General features: G+C 41.3%; 2 protein-coding genes across 2 annotated transcripts; both read left to right on the forward strand.

Annotated features, from left to right (window-relative positions):
• The first annotated feature begins 307 nt into the window (after positions 1 to 307).
• On the forward strand, positions 308 to 2354 carry tbcc (tubulin folding cofactor C). The gene has a single exon (XM_076759271.1). The coding sequence runs from the start codon at positions 331 to 333 to the stop codon at positions 1366 to 1368; it is 1038 nt and encodes a 345-aa protein (XP_076615386.1). The 5' UTR covers positions 308 to 330; the 3' UTR covers positions 1369 to 2354.
• A 1587-nt stretch (positions 2355 to 3941) lies between these two features.
• prph2a (peripherin 2a (retinal degeneration, slow)) lies at positions 3942 to 10005 on the forward strand. The gene is made up of 4 exons (XM_076759011.1): positions 3942 to 4241; positions 4335 to 4940; positions 6548 to 6794; positions 8665 to 10005. Exons 2-4 carry the CDS (start codon positions 4360 to 4362, stop codon positions 8869 to 8871), a joined length of 1035 nt encoding a protein of 344 aa, XP_076615126.1. The 5' UTR covers positions 3942 to 4241; positions 4335 to 4359; the 3' UTR covers positions 8872 to 10005.
• Positions 10006 to 14649: the final 4644 nt, after the last annotated feature.

The following is a 14649-nucleotide window of genomic DNA, read 5'->3' on the forward strand; positions in this document are numbered from 1 at the left end:
ATAGTCAACTCTTGATCATACATTAATTGTATTGTATTGTATTGTATCATACAAATAAAATAAAATTAAGTAAAATATAAATTCACTCAAAGAAGTTCAGACAGACGCTTTAAAACTACTAGATATATTTTTTTATTTAGCATTTCCCTTTGGTGGGTTACCAAAAAACGAAATAGATAGTAGGTTTGTATTGATTTTTTATAACCAGTGTCAAGACTGTCACCCTCCGGAACAGTAGGTGGCGGTATGCACCTGCAACTGAGACTCCTAATAATCACGAAGAAGAAGTTGTGCCGTTACTACATCCGCAACATCTGACAGGGCTAAAACATGGATTCAGCAGCTGAAGTTAGCCAGGAAACTGGGTTTGCCGGCGAAAGCGGTGCCGCCAAGATCCAAGAGCGACTACAGAGACGGCACCAGGCGAGGATAGAGGATGCCGAGCGTAGGAAGGAGGCGAAAGAGAGCCAGTCTGTCGCGGAGGAGAAGGGCGAGTATTTCTTCAGCACTTTCAACAAAGAGCGGGCGTCCATCGAGGAGCTGCTGTCCGGCTGCCCCGGTGCTGACCGGGCTGTGGTGACCCAGAAGCTAGAGGAGGCGACGGCCCAAACGTTACAGCTGCAGAAGTTTCTCAATGACAGCTTGTTGTTTCTAACGCAGTACGACGTGAGACAAGCCCAGGCTGCGCTCCTCAAACTCCAAACCTCCCTTGCTGAGACCAGAGAGGAGGGTCTGCCCAAGAAGAAGTTTGCCTTTCGAGCTCGCACTAAAGCAACAGATAAAGTCTCTGCACCTGTGTCAGACACACCTTCACCTGTTGGTGGCCCACCTGCCGATGCTGGAGGTACGGAGGTGGATGGAGCTGCGGCTCAGTGTGGCTTCTCCAACATGGACAACATGTATTTGACAAAGACAGCGGAGGAGATCCAGAGACAGGATGTGCTGTTGACTCACCTGACTAACTGCAAGGTCCGTCTGTTGGGTTCCCCCAGCACGCTGCACATGAAACATATCGACAGCTGTGAGATCCTGTGTGGGCCCGTGTCTAGTTCAGTATTCGTTGATCAGTGTAGAAACAGCACTCTGGCCCTCCCTTGTCAACAGCTGCGCACCCACAACACCACGGACACACAGGTGTATTTGCACGTCACCAGCCGAGCCATCATAGAGGACTGTCGTGGAGTGAGCTTCGCCCCATTCTCCTGGTCTTATCCCACCCTGGAGGAGGACTTCACTGTGTCCGGCCTAGACCGGGACCGGAACAACTGGAGCCAGGTGGATGACTTCAACTGGCTCACCACAGGAACACCTTCCCCTAACTGGACTGTCATTCCAGAAGAAGACAGGAAAACCACTTGGGACCCCTGAAATTTCGTCATTAAAACCTGTATTTGCCCAAGTGTCATGATAATCAAACCACCATATGAAATGTTTTAAGTCCAAATACATACTGGCTGATACATACACTCAGTTTCAATCATTTTCCACCCCATTTACATAAATGAGGGCAGGCTAAATAACAGAAACACGTCTCTATATAATGAAATACAGTTCAACAGCACTCCAAAACGCAGCCTCCAAATTGTTCATAAAGTTTGCATCATAACCTTCATGAGTGTAAGATTTATTGCAGGACTGCATTAGTTTTAGCTAGCTGTACCTAATAAATTGGCAACCGAGCTTTTTTTTTCTTTTTAAATTTCCAATTTTGATTAATTTTCTGTTTAATTTCTCAGTCAAACATCTTTAAAATGTGAATCGCGAAAACTGTCAGTCAGCCCTGGGTTACATCTTCAGGTTGTTTGTTTCATCTGACCAACAGTCTAAAACCGACATGATTACTGTCACATAAGACAAAAGAAAGTATTAAATGCCCGCAATTGAACACCTGAAACAAGGGATTGGTTCTTACCTTTGCTTAAAAAATTAGATGACTTCAAGTTTCCATAGCCCAGTATTATTGGCCAGGCCCTATTTTTGGGTACTCCATCTTTTAGAAACTGTTCACCTCCTGCTGGTTGACTCTTACAAATTTCACCATAGGCAGAATTTACATGTCAAAAAAGTAATTTAGTTCTGGTTGGAACAGATTTTTTTAAGTTGGGAATTGATGCCATTCAGAGCAAAACTATTCTGCAAAGCCATTTTGGAAAAATTCACTAAAATATCTATGTTCACTGATCTTGCTGTATCATCAGAACGTGTACTCAGATTGGAGGAGTTATCAAGTGAGGCTTGTTTATCTGATGTAAAATGTTTTTACCTGAACACCTGGATGGTTATTAATGAAACTAAGTGTTGTAAAGCACTTTTAAAAGAAGAAAATCTAATCTGCACAAATAAAGAGACAATTCCTGCTCAACAACATGAAGCCTTTGTATTTTTTACTGATGATGACGATTTGTAAATAAACAACCCTTTCACATAATTTCACATGAATCAGACTTTCATGTGTACAACAAAATTCAACCAACAGGAGAAACAATGTAAATGTACATTTAAATTCTTCTTTACAAAGCTGGTTAACTTGGCAACACTTAAACTCTCCCTATTAAGCATTTTTAAACAGTATATAAACCTTTAATAAATGGTTAGTAGCACATTATAACAGCTGTAATAATATAAAATGTGTCCTCGGGAGAAATTATAATTGTTGATAAATACTGTAAATTAACACTTAAAAAAGTTGGGATTTCAGTTGAAGTGTTACCTTTATCTGAGAGAAAAATATTGGAAGGGTTTGTCAAGTCATTTCATGAAAAATTAAAGGTTTTTGTCCTTCAAGGATGACAGACGAAAATAGACTGACACAAGATGAAGCATTAAGAAACATTAAGAAACGATAAGACAACGCAGTAACAGAGACACAGTGTGGTTGTAAAAAAGCGGAGTGTCATTTGACATTTTTATGTAGTGTTAAGAAAAAAAAGGCTTGGTTTTACACTCTTTGTAGGCAATGTAGTCTGTGAAATACAGAGGCAATTTCTTAATTTAGGCTATCTCTAGGTATCTGTCTCTAGTTCATTTGATGGAAGGGAACTTTGTGGTCCACAAAGAAAATTGTCTTCACCACACAGAACTAAAGCAAATGTGGACAGACATCAACAAACAACATTAATTTAAAAACACATAAATGCAGTTCTAAAAAGTGGATGAAAGGTGTTATGAATGATGCATAAAGAAGCTGTGCATTCAATCCTCCAAACAGCTGGAACAGCAACCATTCAGCTGAGGTGTTGCATTAAGCAACTGCACTGCAGCTCTCATGTTCAGTCACGGGGAATCTTGAAGGAGTCAGAATGGAAGTCATTCAGGGAAAAGCCTGGCTGTGGTCAGTATCTGGCTCATGTTTGTGCCAGACACAGTACGTGACAATAAGACAATAAGATCATTGAGAGCACTTAAGGCATTTATTAGCTTGCACGATGAGGTTTTATATCTACTGTCTATGTTTACTGTTTATTGTGTGACCATATGTTCTACCATCCAGTTTGTCTCAGGTTTGTGCTTTTTGTGCAGTTATACATGAATGAACCACGTATTCAGTCGTAGTAGAGGGGCTAATATGTGAGCCTGAAAGCTCTTTGTTTGTGTGAGTGGGTTATTGAGGCTTGAGTACCACAGCCTATTTGTTCCACTGTGAAGACATCCTGTTTGTGTTGAACTCTCGGGCCCCTACCTGTGAATGGCTACGCTTTGTTATTAGCTCCACTTTCATGTCCGTGGTCTTTGTCAGCCTTCAGCTGATGCCATTACAGCTCCTGGTGTGTTCGATCAAGGCGACCATGACCACGTGAGCGCTCAAACCAATTATGGCCCCTGGCAGTGGCTTACGATCAGGCTCATCTTGTGTAGAGGGATTTCTGCAAATTGGATCAGGCTGCTTACAGGGACTTAGCATGACGTACTGCAACTTTGAGTTTAATCATGAGGATCCTCGGCAATCCTCCACCTCTCCAGGAGAACGGAACACCACAATTAGCTTCAGCTGTGTGTTAGAGAGGAAAAAGCTGTAAAAGTTTGGGGAAATAAAACTTTCTGAAAGTTTAAATTTCTGTCACCATGGGAGAGGCGATAGCTCTGGAGGAATAACACTCCTGTGCTTCTCCCGGGTCCTCCTGGGTTCTTCATCTCTGCTCCTCTGTTGTGGGATGGATTACAGGCTGAGCTGACTCTCCTGTCCCGTTGGACCAGCCAGAGGAGACCCTGATAGCAAAGAGACAGGGAAACAGGAACTGCAGGTTGGCACATTCAAGAATATCTGAACTTGGGGGGTGTCTGGACATTTGACACTCCTGCTGCTCTACATTATCATTTGACTCTTTTCTTCACAGCCAAGGGCACATCACAGGTTGAACAATGGCTTTGATGTTGGTCAAGTTTGATCTGAAGAAGCGAGTGAAGCTCGCTCAGACGGTCTGGTTCATGTACTGGTTCGCTGTAATGGCCGGTGTGCTGGTCTTCAGCATGGGCCTGTTCTTTAAGATCGAGCTGCGAAAGCGCTCAGAACTTATGGACAACAACGAGAGCCACTTCTTACCCAACCTGCTTATATTTATGGGTCTAATAGCTTGCGGCATCAATGCCTTCGGAGGCAAAGTCTGCTACGACTCACTGGACCCTACCAAGTTTGTAAAGTGGAAGCCCATGTTGAAGACCTTCTTGATGTTCTGCGTGGGGTTCAACATCCTGCTGCTGGTTACCGCCTTACTTTGTTTCTTGATGAGGATCCCCCTGCAGTTCACGCTGGCCGAGGGCCTGAGGAACGGCATGAAGTTCTACAAGGACACGGACACACCGGGACGCTGCTACATGAAGAGGACCCTGGACCTGATGCAGATGGAGTTTCGTTGCTGTGGAAATGACAACTTCAGAGATTGGTTTGAGATTCAGTGGGTTAGCAACCGCTACCTGGACTTCAGCTCAAAGGAAGTCAAAGAGTAAGTGACAAGGGTTAAAACTAAATCCCTCATGATAACCACTAAAAGTTGGAGATTGCTACTGTGGGATGTGACAGTGGACTGATTTTGATTGACAGAGATCATTGAACCTGATTGTAACAAGGTGGAGGGCTACTTTAGGGGTCGTCTATGCAAAGTTAGAGTTCAGTCTAAGTGGATTTGAAGGTAGGTCAGAGCAGGTGTATTATTCACTTTCATCCACCAAGGATTACCATCACAGAAATGGTGACAGCTATAGGTGGCAGTGGGGACGTGGCATTGGGGGCTGCAAGGGCGGGGGAGGTGGGGAGGTTACTAGGCAGTTTTATGGATAAAGTTGGGAGGGCGGATTTGGGTGATTAGGTACAGAAAAAGATACTTGAGGTCAAAAAGGTACGAGTGGGATTAAGAGTGCATTGTTCCAGTCCAGTGATGTGGTCTCTTTGTGAAAACTTGTTTATATCTCCAATGACTCTGGACAACAAATAGCAGCTGTGAGGACAGTTGTGAAGAGGGTAGTTTTGACTGTTGGCGCATAATTAGTGTTTAATCTCAAGGATTACAGTGTCCATGTCCTTCAAGAATCAGTGTCCTGTCCAATCAGCAGAGGCCCTGGCAACACTCCAGGGACAGCACTTCCCTATAAAAAAGTTTTTAGGTGGGATTTTAAATTCAGCATAAACATAGACATCAACATACAGAGGTGATTGAAACTCATGTGATGCCAGTACAAGCCAAGGACAGTAGTTATGGAAAGGCCTCTAAAGTTTCAAAGATTCACACTCCTTCAACAAAGTATTTCAAATCCTTACTTAAAATATCCTGATGATTAGGATTCAGAACTTTCGTGTAAAGTCACATATTTCCTGTATGTTCTGTTGTATTGACCAAAGTGTTATCTGGGACATTATTTTGGTTTTTTTTATCAGATGTTGATGTTTGAAGAAATGAGCCATTTCTGACCTTCTAAGGTCTTAGTGATCCAGTTGTACGCGTCTTTCCATTGGCCTACTACTGTCAGTCATAGTTGAATACTGACACACATTTTCATGTTAATCAACATAAAACCTTTATTTACACTTAAAGACTTACAAAAAGATTTGGGTCAAGTCCTCTTAGTGAATTTCCACATGTTATCGACAGGTGAGATGTTATCTGTGCAGTCATTTAGAGTTCATGATAAGTCGATCATGACAGATGATTGCACACCAGTGACAATGTTGTTCAAGATCTACTGTTCATGAATACAACAGCATAAAAAAAATTAGAGACATGTTGAATCAATGCTTCCATTGTTGGGGCAGGAAGGTGTGGTGTTGTATTGGAGTGAATAACATTATATACTAACTACCACTAACTATGGCCTCAAAAACCTTCTTTTATTAGCCGAATTTCATTCAATTTCATTGTATTCAGCAACTGAACAGATAAAATATTCTGCAACAACAAATATCTCTTTGTGGATTTGGTAAAAGACAAGTCTGACAGCTAATTTTAGCCCACACACTGCAAATGTAGTACAGCAAATTACTGACCTTTAATCTCACCTTTCACCTCCAACACATCATGATGTGACACTAACACAACACTTTGCCTCATCCTCTTAGCCGCATTGGGAGCAACGTGGATGGCCAGTATCTGATGGATGGAGTCCCATTCAGCTGCTGTAACCCCAGCTCCCCCAGACCCTGCATCCAGCTCCAGATGACCAACAACTCTGCCCACTACAGCTACGACCACTACACAGAGGAGCTCAACGTGTGGAAGCGCGGCTGCCGCGAAGCCCTGCTGTCCTACTATGGAGGCATGATGAACACCATTGGAGCCCTGGTGGTGCTGGTCACTATGCTTGAGGTCAGGGCCAGGGATGCATCCACACAAACACGCAAATATCCATGCACATGTGACCGTTTTTCTATGTTTACCAACCAAGTACTAAGTCTTCCTCTGAGACTTTCCTCTTGTCAAATCAAAACAATATTGTTTGAAAACACTTGTGATAAAGCAAAATCTCCAAATTCGTCATTGTGGTGCAGTTGCAGTGGGTGTATTTCCCCCAACAGCCACAAGGGGCAATAATGAGTGCAACTGACTGGTTGGTTTGGCAATTGTCCTGTTAACTGAGCTTGTCTTAGACTATCTCTCATGCTAACTACATGTGAGACACATAGAAATACTCTGCTTTGATAATTGTGCGAACATTTTTTCGTTTCAAAAGTTTAACTGTTGGACACATACATGCTGGATACTTCACTGAGAAGCCAATTATCAGTGCATATGTGCTGAAGGGTTCAGGTTTCCTCATCATTCTTGCTAAAGTTACATATTGGACCATGATTGGCATCCAAACTGATTGTGGGCACAAAATTATTGCGCCTTGAACTGGGATTCAAATTCAGAGAAAAGTTCCCTTTTCACCAGATTAATGTGAAAACAATCTTGTCATGTCAAACTCTGCACAGTGAAGCGCAAACACCAAAGTTAACAACAAGAAAAACACATTTTTGAGGGGATGGGGTTTTTGGTGATTCACTAACTTGTTCAGCTATTTTCCAATAAATTCAGGGAGGGCTCAGTGATTTTTTTCTGGGGTCAGGTGAGGTGAAGAGCCTGTGTATAAACATGAAAAGCCTTGACCCAGTTGGCGCTTCCGCCTGTGCTATCCGCTGGATCTCCTTCCAAAACAACTCTATCCTCTTTACCTAAATGTCATTCCTCCTGCCCGACAGTCACGTTACCCTGCACCCTTTGGCATGTACCTACATGCAGCTTACCTGCAATATCTCACATGCTACTCTCTACCAAAATGGTCGTAATCCTATAGCAGCCAAATGGCATCTCACCTCTCTTCAACTCTCTCCTGAACCCCCACTGTCAACATCTGCTGTTGTTGTTATTAAGGCCCAAGAATCTGCTCCCCATTACACAGAACTGCAGTGATAAACATGTACAGATAAACCCTTGAAGTCAGCGATAGCAGACAGTAAATAACCATGTAGATAACACCTCTGTCCCAGAAATCCAGCAGACGAACCCTTGCTCTAAAAACATGGATTTGTGGATTTAGGCGACACTCTTGAAGCTGATCAGACGCGCGGTGGGAGGTCCCAGGTTTAAGAGTAGTTATGCAAGCGTCTCTGTGCTGACACAGATAGTGGGTTCAGAGATGGAGTAATGGGTTAATCTCGACGAGGTGTCAGGTACAAGCCCACTTCCTGGAACCTGAGCTCTCAATCTGATCTGAAATTGGCATTTAGAGTCTTAAACTACTTCTTAACATCACTAACGATTTTAGCACCATTCAGTTGCTAAAATAAATGAAAACTTTATTGATTTCACTCTTTCTTTTGTCATTTACTAGTTAATTTCATTTTTCAACTGATAAAGCATTTTAGCAAGCAAGCTACCAAAATCAAAGCTAGCTAAACTGTTTTTTTCCCTTTTCCACCATTCAGTGGATAAAGTAAATTAAAACTTTATTTGTTTCACTCTCATTTTTATTTATTACTCGCATTTTATTTTTCGACTACTGATGCATTTTAGCCGGCAAGCTAACAGCATTAAAGTTAGCTAACAAACCAGAAACTAGCTTGTATTTATTCCTATCTGAAGTACTTCCATCTCATTATTAAATTAGGTTTTCAGTGATCCCCCCTGCTCATCAGATAATAATACTGTGGTACGTGTGAGGTCAAGGTTCAGGTTTATCTATGTGTTCCTGCAGGTGGCGGTGACCATCGGCCTGCAGTATGTCGACAGCTCCCTGTCCACTCTGGCTAACCCGGACGACCCAGAGAGCGAGAGCGAGGGCTGGATCCTGGAGAAGACGGTGAAGGAGACGTTCACCGACATCATGGCCAAAATGAAAGCCATGGGCAAAGGCAGCAAGGTGGAGGAGGGGGGTGAGGCAGCGGTTGCCACGGTGAGCTGAGCGAACCCCTCCCGCAAAAACTGACACCACTCCCACCTGAAGAGGAGAAGAGGGGGACGTGTGAGATTACTACATTTTTCTACCAACATTTAGACACCACCTACACACACATATTTGGCATTGGACTCCTTCTAAATGGACTCCCTGCATTGATAATCAGAAACTGCATATCCACACATAGAGACAGATAACAAGTAGGATGAGTTATGTTTCGGTTTTTCGTGTTGGTTTTCCCCAACCAAACAAATCCATCTCAGGATCCAACTTTGCTTCAGAGCATACTTTTAAAGAGATTTACTGTTTTGGTTGCCGACACTCTGCGGGTTTGGATCTGTGCTATTTCCAAAAAAAAATCAGGTCAAGTAATTGTGATATGTATTGATAATTGTCAGAAGCTTTGCAATCACAAGTAAATATGTATTTTTTTTTCTTTGTATTGTTGTGGGATAGTTTGACGGGGATGGTGGTTGCCATGCAACCCCCCCTCTCACGGAGGTGCAGATTGAAAATATTTCCAGCCCATGTTTCATTTTCGTGAACCTGTCTATAGTGCTTTGGCTTTTAGCTCACTCTGTATATAGACAAATCAAACTAATGAAACCCCCCACTCAGCTCTTTTTATATTCCAGTCCATTTTTGTCCACAATGAAGACTGGAAAAGCTCCTGAGATGGAGTAAAATTATGAATTGAATGAATCGGTATGAATTATGCATGAATGTTGCAGCACGTGATGGAAGAGTGAGGCATGGGAACTGGGATGTGAGCCCTGGTGAGAGGCAGGGCCAACTCCAAAACCTGTGGAGGACGACTGAAATTGGCAGCTAAATCTTGGCTCCCGACCCCTGTACTGTAATCTCAGATCTACGATGTTTCCCTTGTGCATTCAGTATCTGTATATTGACACATATGTATGTATATTCTAACAACTGGGTTGCTGTCTTTGTACATAGTGTAGAAATGATGAAAAAAATATCTTTTTTAAAACATAATGTAATTAAGCTAAATCTTTTATTTAAATCCAAGTAAAGTTTGTTTTTCCATATGATTTTTCTTTTCCGTTTTGGCTTCGTGTGTCTGTGTAGAAGAAGAGATTATGCTGATTGTATCACGAATAAAGGATTTTAGAGACGTGATTCGAGAGTGAAGTGAGGACGTTGTGCTGTCTCGACCTTAAGTCACACAAACCTGAGATCAAGAGGCGAGGCACGCTGTGAGTGCCGCAGGGTTCCTGATTAAGTCAATAGGATAAGGGCAATTATGGCATTACTGCTTTCACATGGCCATGGGATGACTCTTCACATGTCCAGTGCAAGGACATGAGTTTGTGTGTGTGATGTGAGGGTGAGGGGTTATGCACTGGATGCATTCACAAACAAAACTAGTGCACACACATGCATTTGCAAGTGGCTTTTCCAGGTAAAAGTGTCTCTGGAGGTGCATTTTTATTGATTTTATTAATGTACATTGTTGGTGCCTTAATTCAGCTGTAGAAGCTTTGACTTTACAGGACGTGAGCAAAAAATCCGCTGATCCCTTCAGCCCACATATTGATAAAAAGGTATTGTCACAATCCACTATAAAACACATCTGAACAGAGATCAACATATTCTTCCAACCCCAGACATGAGCAATGAGGAGCCATGATATCAAAGCCAGTGTGACTCAGTTCGAGCAGATGGGGGAGGGGGGGCCGTGAAGAGTCAGCAGGAACAGTGGAGGCCAACTCTGCGCGATATTTTTGTTGGACCAAAGCACATAACCAGCGCTGAGTAGATAAGAAGCGTAATCGGCTTTAGATTAGCATGAGCCCCTCAGCCAGGTGAGCAGGTGAGCAGGTGATGTCCTACCGCACGAGTCACGTCACAGAGTCGGAGACACAGAGACAGAAAGACAAACAAGAGAAAGTAATGCTCTGAGTGAGATGAAACACAAAAAACAGGCTGAAGTAAAACAAGTAATCACAGTAGAGATTTTCCTTAAAAAAGAAAAAAAATAGTGTACAAAAGTGGTGAAAGATGCAATCCAGTACATTCATCACAAGTAATAGTCCTACACTAAAAATCTCACAATATACAAGATATAAAATATACTTAAAGTATCAAAAGGAAAAGTACTCAATATGTAGCAGAATGGCTCTTGACTTACATTTTCAATCTGTCGATAGTTATCAAATAAAAAGTACAATATTTCCCTCTGAAGTAGAAAGTGTATAAAGTGGCATAAAATGGAAATAACAAGTAAAGTACAAGTACTTCAAAATTGTACTTAAGTACTTGAGTAAATGTACTTTGTACTTCCACCATTGGATACCTGAGTACCTTAAGACTCTTTGCACAAATGAATTTAACATCAGTGGAGACTTTTTGAATCCTTGAACTTTTACACAATTTGAGGGAACCACAAGCATTTTTAGAGGAAAAAATGTCAAATATGGCCCAAAGACATTACATATCAGCTCAGAATGCGTACTGGCAGTTTCAGCCAGTGGTGGAAGAAGTATTGAAATCATCTGCTTATGTAACAGTACAAAAGTACAAGCATTAAAATGTGCTTAAAAAGTGAAAGTAGTCATTATGCAGAACGGCACATTTAATCTCTATCATATTATTGGATTCTAATCATTCATGCATGTGTTCCTCACTTTAATGTTGTTGCTGGTAAAGGTGGAGTTAATTTCACCTACTTCATAAGCTTTATCTGCTGGGTAACCTTTGAATTTCCTGCTGGGATCAATAAAGTTTTGTCTTAACTGATACTAGTACATTTTAATTGATTCATTGGTTGTATTTTGCTTTGTTAAACTGAATCTGAAAAGTTGCTGAATAAAGTTATCAAACAAATCTAGTGCAGTAAAAGAAGCATAAAATGGAAATACTCGAGTAAAGAGCAAATACTTCAAAATAGTACTTAAGTACAGTACTTGAGTAAGTGTACTTTCTCTCTCTTTACTTTCTCTCAGTTTCAGTCAGCATCCGAGGAAGTGTTCAAATCATTTGTAAACATTTCAAGTAAAAGCCCTGCACTCAATATTTCACTCACGGAAAAGTACAGAAGTATTAGCATCAAAATATATATGTTAAAGTACCACAGAGGTGAGAGGTGGAGCTATATTTTTACTGCATCAAATACTGCTGAGTAGTCTTCTATAACAAAGCGTCATATGTTATAAGCTAATCGGATGTTTTGCACGTGAATCTGAACAATAGCTATAAAGTAACTATGATTATATGTACAATAATTGAGTAAATGTACTTCACTGTCAGTTTGGCTGCTGGTAGTCACAGTTCCTCTTGTTTTTACATCCAAAGAGCTCTTATTGCATGACAAAACAGCTTCTCAGCTACTGCCGGAGCTACTTGTGATTGACTGATAGATGGATTTGTAGAGAAACTCATCCCAGCACACTGTAGCTGCTCACACAGAGAAACATCCATCAACTGTCCTGTAACAACCTCAAACAAGCTGCCGTGTGTGCCGTCTGCATTCTGCTGCTCTCTGTTGGTGACTGAAGGTAATAAAATCACACTGACTGTGAATCTGATCCATTAAAGATCCCCAACAGTAATCTGAAACGGTCTCCTGCTGTCTTGTCTATGACAGTCTAATGTGTGATTTCACCGACGCTCCCACTGTTTCTGCTCGTTGCTTGCAGCCGGCTTTAAATGCTTTGCTTCTTCAGTTTGTTTGGACTCCAAACGTCTCCCGAACGTCCTCTGTGTCTCTGACAAATGTGCTGGCATGCCATCAATGCTTTGGGCGTTGATGAAAAGTTTCAGTTACATTAAAAGTCCACAAGAGGGTGTCTTTCCATCAGTGATGTGGTGTCACAGGGGTGGCGTCCCCACTGCTGGAACCCTTAAGGCTGAGGAAAATCTACTATTTCAGCTTGATGCTTGTGAGGAGGAAACATATGAAACAGTGCAGTCAGGCCTCTTCATGTGTGATGATGTCCGAGGAGACCTGGACCTGGCTGCAAGAAAGTCTTATCTTTACCATCGATTGACCTGTTGATTACTTCTCTGATGAAGTGTAAAACGTCAGAAAAGAGTGAAAAATGAGCCTCACGTGTTTCCAGAGCTTCAGGGTGACACCTTCAGCTGGCTGTTTGATGCAACCAATTAACCAAAAACCAAAGATACTTCATTCATAATAAGGCAAACTAACTCACTGAAGATGAGAGGGTTTACTCGTTATTTTTCTCTGTGTGAAATCCTCCTGTTGAATACGTTCTCATCCAAATTAATGAATAATTCTTACAGCATGCATTGTTAACTACTATGATTTTAGTTGGCTAACATTATATTAGCATGAGATCTGCAGCTAACCGTTTAATTATTTATTAATCTGCTGATCGTTTATGATCTTAGTTTTTTCTACATCAGAAAGGGGTGAAAAATTACTTAAGTCTGAAACTATTAATTAAACTATTAAAACTACTGAAAACTATTGAAACTATTATCTGCCAGTTAATTCCTCAATTCAATGACTTGCTGTTTGATCCATAAAGTGTCAGGAAACAGTTAAAAATATCAATTTCAGTTTCCCAGAATCCAAGATAACATCTTTAGATGTCTTCTGTTGTCTGATCAATACTTCAAAACCGTTAAATATTCGGTTTGCAGTGATATAAGACAGAGAAAAGCAGAACATCCTCACATTTGAGAAGCTGGATCCAGTGCGTGCCTTTTTGGCTTGATAAGTGATTTAAATCTGTTATCAAAATTGTTGCTGGTTCATTTTCTGTCATTCACATTATCAAAAATTCAACTCATTTTTGCAGCTCTAAAAATGACCATCACAAGCGTCAGAGCCGAAGAAGAAGTTCATCAGGTCACTTGTTGTACTGCCAACAGTACAAACCCCAAAATATTTAATTTACATTATATTTGAAGAAGCTAAAACAAGTAATAAATGATTAGGATTTTGATAAAAGATTGAAATGATTAGCTGATCATTTCTTGTCCGTCGACTAAAAGATTAACCGACTAATGGCTGCAGCTCTGACAGTGACCGTCACCAAAATATTCAATTAACATTTATGTAAAACAGAGAAAAGCAACAAATCCTCACATCTGAGAGAAACAGAGAGCTTTTGCAGTTTTATTGAATCGATAATTTAACTAATTAATCGGTCATCAGGATTGTTATGAGTAGTTTTTTTGTCTAATGGACTAAATCAATAAACAGATGAATGATTGTAGATCATATAGGAGATTAAAAAAAACAGCCATGCAGAATGCGACTAATTAATTGATGTGAGCTGTTAATTATGCATAAAGGAGCTGCAGTAATGAATGTAAGCAACCTTTGAGGCATTAATTAATCATTTAAAGTGATAATCAACATGCGAGGTGTGACATCTTTACAGTGAAACCGTGAGTGACACCAGCTCTAAAATGAACTGAGGTTTAATGGATGACCTTGAGGTTTCAGGCAAAGGTCAGGGACAGCGCTATGTATCACATCTCACTCTGCACTTCACTGTGGCCTGAATAAATATGGCAGACAGAAAGAAAAGCAGAGACAGAGGCAGAGAGAGGCCCGTGACTGGTAGATGTGTGGCCTGCTCAGAGGGGCATTGTTGGAGCTATGAGAGGACAATGCACTGCCCCCGCCCTGAATACTCGCCATACCAGCTGACCAGCCATTACCAACACTGCTGCCCCATTACAATTCCTGCTGCTCTGACACACACACACACACACACACACACACACACACACACACACCGCTTCCCACCCAGGCTCAATCATAAGTTTAGTCTTACAAGGCGAAAA

The sequence above is a fragment of the Chaetodon auriga genome, chromosome 20 (assembly GCF_051107435.1).
Source record: "Chaetodon auriga isolate fChaAug3 chromosome 20, fChaAug3.hap1, whole genome shotgun sequence".
NCBI lineage: Eukaryota > Metazoa > Chordata > Actinopteri > Chaetodontiformes > Chaetodontidae > Chaetodon > Chaetodon auriga.